This window comes from Bison bison, unplaced genomic scaffold, assembly GCF_000754665.1.
Source record: "Bison bison bison isolate TAMUID 2011002044 unplaced genomic scaffold, Bison_UMD1.0 scf7180017864492, whole genome shotgun sequence".
NCBI classification, from domain to species: Eukaryota; Metazoa; Chordata; class Mammalia; order Artiodactyla; family Bovidae; genus Bison; species Bison bison.
In genome coordinates this window covers 2,736,107-2,739,222 of record NW_011495051.1, presented here as the reverse complement: position 1 = coordinate 2,739,222, position 3,116 = coordinate 2,736,107, and the positions used below count along the sequence as shown (strand labels likewise).

Here is a 3,116-nt window from a genome sequence, read left to right as displayed (position 1 = left end):
AGTGGTTAAGACTCCGAGCTTCTACTGCAGGAGGCACAGTTTCGATTCCTGGTCAGGGAACTAATATCCTGCATGCCTGTGGCATAGCCAAAACAAAAGCAAAACCAAAAAAACTTAAGGCTCTCCTCAGACCTAGGTCTGTGCAGCTGCCCTCCTCCACAGGCAAGTGTTTCTTAGGGAGAAGGAAGGTTTGCCAGGCTCATCCCAGGTCTTGCTATTGCGGTCCACCCCGTCCCCTATTGGCCTCAGAGGCGAGGATACGGAGGTCTGGAGGGGGTTCAAGCCAGGCCTGGGTCCTCCAGGGTCCTCCCTGCACCCTGGCTCCCAGACACCCCAGAAACCACCAGTCGTCTCCGTGCCCCAGGGCTTCCAGGCTCCATCCCCAGCGTCCGTGTGTCCACATCGTGGGCTGCACCTCATGGTCTGGAGCAGGGTGGGAAGCCAGTGAACCGGGCCTCTGAACCAGGGCAGGGGTGGGGTCACAGCCAGCCGACCCCTGACCCCTATTCCCGCAGGTGCTGGAGAGCTTCAAGATCATGGACTATAGCCTGCTCCTGGGCGTCCACAACATCGACCAGCAGGAGCGTGAGCGGCAGGCTGAGGGTGCCCAGAGCACAGCCGATGAGAAGCGGCCGCTGGGCCAGAAGGCGCTCTACTCCACAGCCATGGAGTCCATCCAGGGTGGCGCCGCACGCGGGGAGGCCATCGAGACGGATGACACGTAGGTGCCGGGGCTGGCAGGGCCAGGGGAGCTTTCAGCTCTCATCTCTGCCTCAGCCCCCTTGCCAGGCGAGAAGCAGGCAGGGGGCAGGAAGAGGGGGAGCCTTGAGGAAGGTGAGAGGGACAAGACCAGGTCCAGAACCTGGCGGGTTCCTGGTTTCTGGTTTGTAAGCCAGCAGTGCCCACCCGTCCCCATCCCTGGGCCCTGAGAGTTAGATATTGGGCGCACAGCTATGGCCAGGTGTTCTGACCTGACATCTGACTCAGTCAGTCAGTAGACGGAGGTCATTGGCCAACCCTGTGGGAAACACAGGTACCCCCGCCCTGGACCTAGGAGAGTTAAAGCCTCACCATAGGCAGCAAAGCTGGAAAGGTGTTGGAAGGCAGCCAAGAGAAGGTGGAAAGGGCTGGGGACGAGAGACCCTTTTCACAGCAAGTCCCTGCCCAGGACCCTGGGGAGGGGGGTGCAGGGGCTGACAACGTTCCTTGCCTAGTGATGCCAGGTGGCTGTGGGAGCAGCCAGGTCAGAGGGTCCAGAGGAGAGTGTGCCCCCTGACCACCGCCCCCCACCTCTCCACCAAACAGCCGACCTGGTCCTGCCCTCGGGGCTCAGGCACAGACTCACAGGGCATCCCTACTCCCACCCCATGCAGGCCCCGGTCACTCTTTGGGTGTCCTGGGCACTGTGAGGGGTGGATCAACATTCCTGACCCTGGTCGTGACAACCACAGCTGTCTCCACAGAGCACCAGTGTCCCCGGGGACAGTCACCCCCCCATGGGAACCACTGCTGTAGACAGGTGTCACAATTGACCCTGTATCACCATGCACAAACCATTTGGGAGCTGGCTCGACCCACCATGTCCAGACCTTGTCCAGTCCTTACAGGGGGTGGTAGCCATCAGGGTGCACAGGCAGCTGGGGGACAGGCTAAAGCTTGGCCACCAAACTGGGCCATCAGCTGAAGGGCCTGCCTGGGATGAGTGGGGGGGACCTGAGTGGGCCCAGAGCTCAGCCGTCTGGCGTTTGTAGGGTTGGTGCCCGGCCAGGCGAGACGGCAGGTGTGAAGGTGAGCGCAGTGTGGAGTGCAGCTGGCAGAGCCTGTAGGGGGCCTGGGCGTGCAGGAAGCTGCTGCCTTGTGGGCCCCACTAACTGCACGGGCGGGCTTGGCCTGGGGCTGCAGCAGCTTTAACTCCCCAGCCTGCGCCCAAAGCCCAGCCTTGCCTGGGTGTGTATGTGCTCATGCATGCACCTATGTGTGTGTGTGAGTGTGCAAGCTCTGCGTGTGCACATGTGGGTGTGCATGCACCTTTGTGTGTGTGCAAGCTCCGCGTGTGCATGTGTGGGTATGCGTGCACTTGAGTCTCATAGCCTGGACCCTTTGGCAGCCTCTGGCCTGCAGTGTTGACTCAGTGAGCGGGCCAAGAAGGCCACTCGATCCTTCTTTGTGGCGGGCTTCCCAGGTGTCAGGTCCCTCTCCGAGGGTCCAGCCAGGTGGCCACCTACAGGGAGCGTGTGGATCCTCAAGCCCTGGGTTCCATCACTCCTGCCTGCTCATCCCTCTATCTCAGTGCCCCTAAGTCCCAGAGCAGGTGCCCCTGGCTTGGGGCTCTAGGCTACCTCCAGCCTGTGCTCCTGACAGACAGGGCTCATCCCTGGGCTGGCTCCATGGGTGCTGACAGTCTTGACCCCTCTCCTCAGGATGGGGGGGATCCCCGCTGTGAATGGTCGAGGAGAGCGTTTGCTTCTGCACATTGGTATCATCGACATCCTGCAGTCCTACAGGTGGGTCCTTGCCCCCTGTCCTGCCGGGGTGGGTGCATGCCCCTGGCCCGACTTTCCCAGTCCCCAGTGAGAGCCTGGTCAGGGACAGGTCAGGGCTGGCACAGGGCAGGGTAGAGGGTGGAGTGTCACTGGCTGACTGTGGGCCCTGCTGTGTGCCAAGACTGGGCTGCCCCATCTCCTGCTGGGGTCTCCCTCCCAGTGTGGAGCAGAGCAGGCAGCTTTCCGAGCAGTGGGTGAGGGTTTCCATGGAGACCTGGGTAGGGTAAGGTGGGCACAGCCCAGGGCGGGCGGCCAGAGCCCATCCTAGGGCAGGGGTGTGTGTCGAGGAGGATATCCTTCCCCCTGCAGCCCAGAGGCGTCTGGGGGAGCTGCCTGGAAGCAGCAACGTGCTCCCCAGCCCAGGTGTGGTATGGGGGCCTGGCTGGGGCATTGGGCGCTCCCTCCAGCAGGGAGGAGACCCGCTCAGCCTGGGCCATGGTAGAGAGGAAGGGCGGGCTCCGTCCCCCATGGAGGGCCATGCACCGCAGCCTTTCCACTTCCTCCTGCAGAGCAGCAGCGATGGGAGCAGCCAGCCAGTGGGGAGGGGTCAAGGGGGCCGGAAAAAGCGGGGGG

General features: G+C 62.6%; 1 protein-coding gene across 3 annotated transcripts in view; it reads left to right on the top strand.

The window, feature by feature from the left end:
- The window catches only part of PIP5K1C (phosphatidylinositol-4-phosphate 5-kinase, type I, gamma), a 34,835-nt gene that overhangs the window by 16,915 nt on the left and 14,804 nt on the right, over positions 1 to 3,116 (top strand). For all 3 annotated transcript variants that reach the window (XM_010828122.1, XM_010828121.1, XM_010828120.1), the window contains exons 8-9: positions 516 to 721; positions 2,421 to 2,504. In XM_010828122.1, coding sequence (XP_010826424.1) covers positions 516 to 721; positions 2,421 to 2,504 — 290 coding nt within the window. The remainder of the gene's footprint in view (positions 1 to 515; positions 722 to 2,420; positions 2,505 to 3,116) is intronic.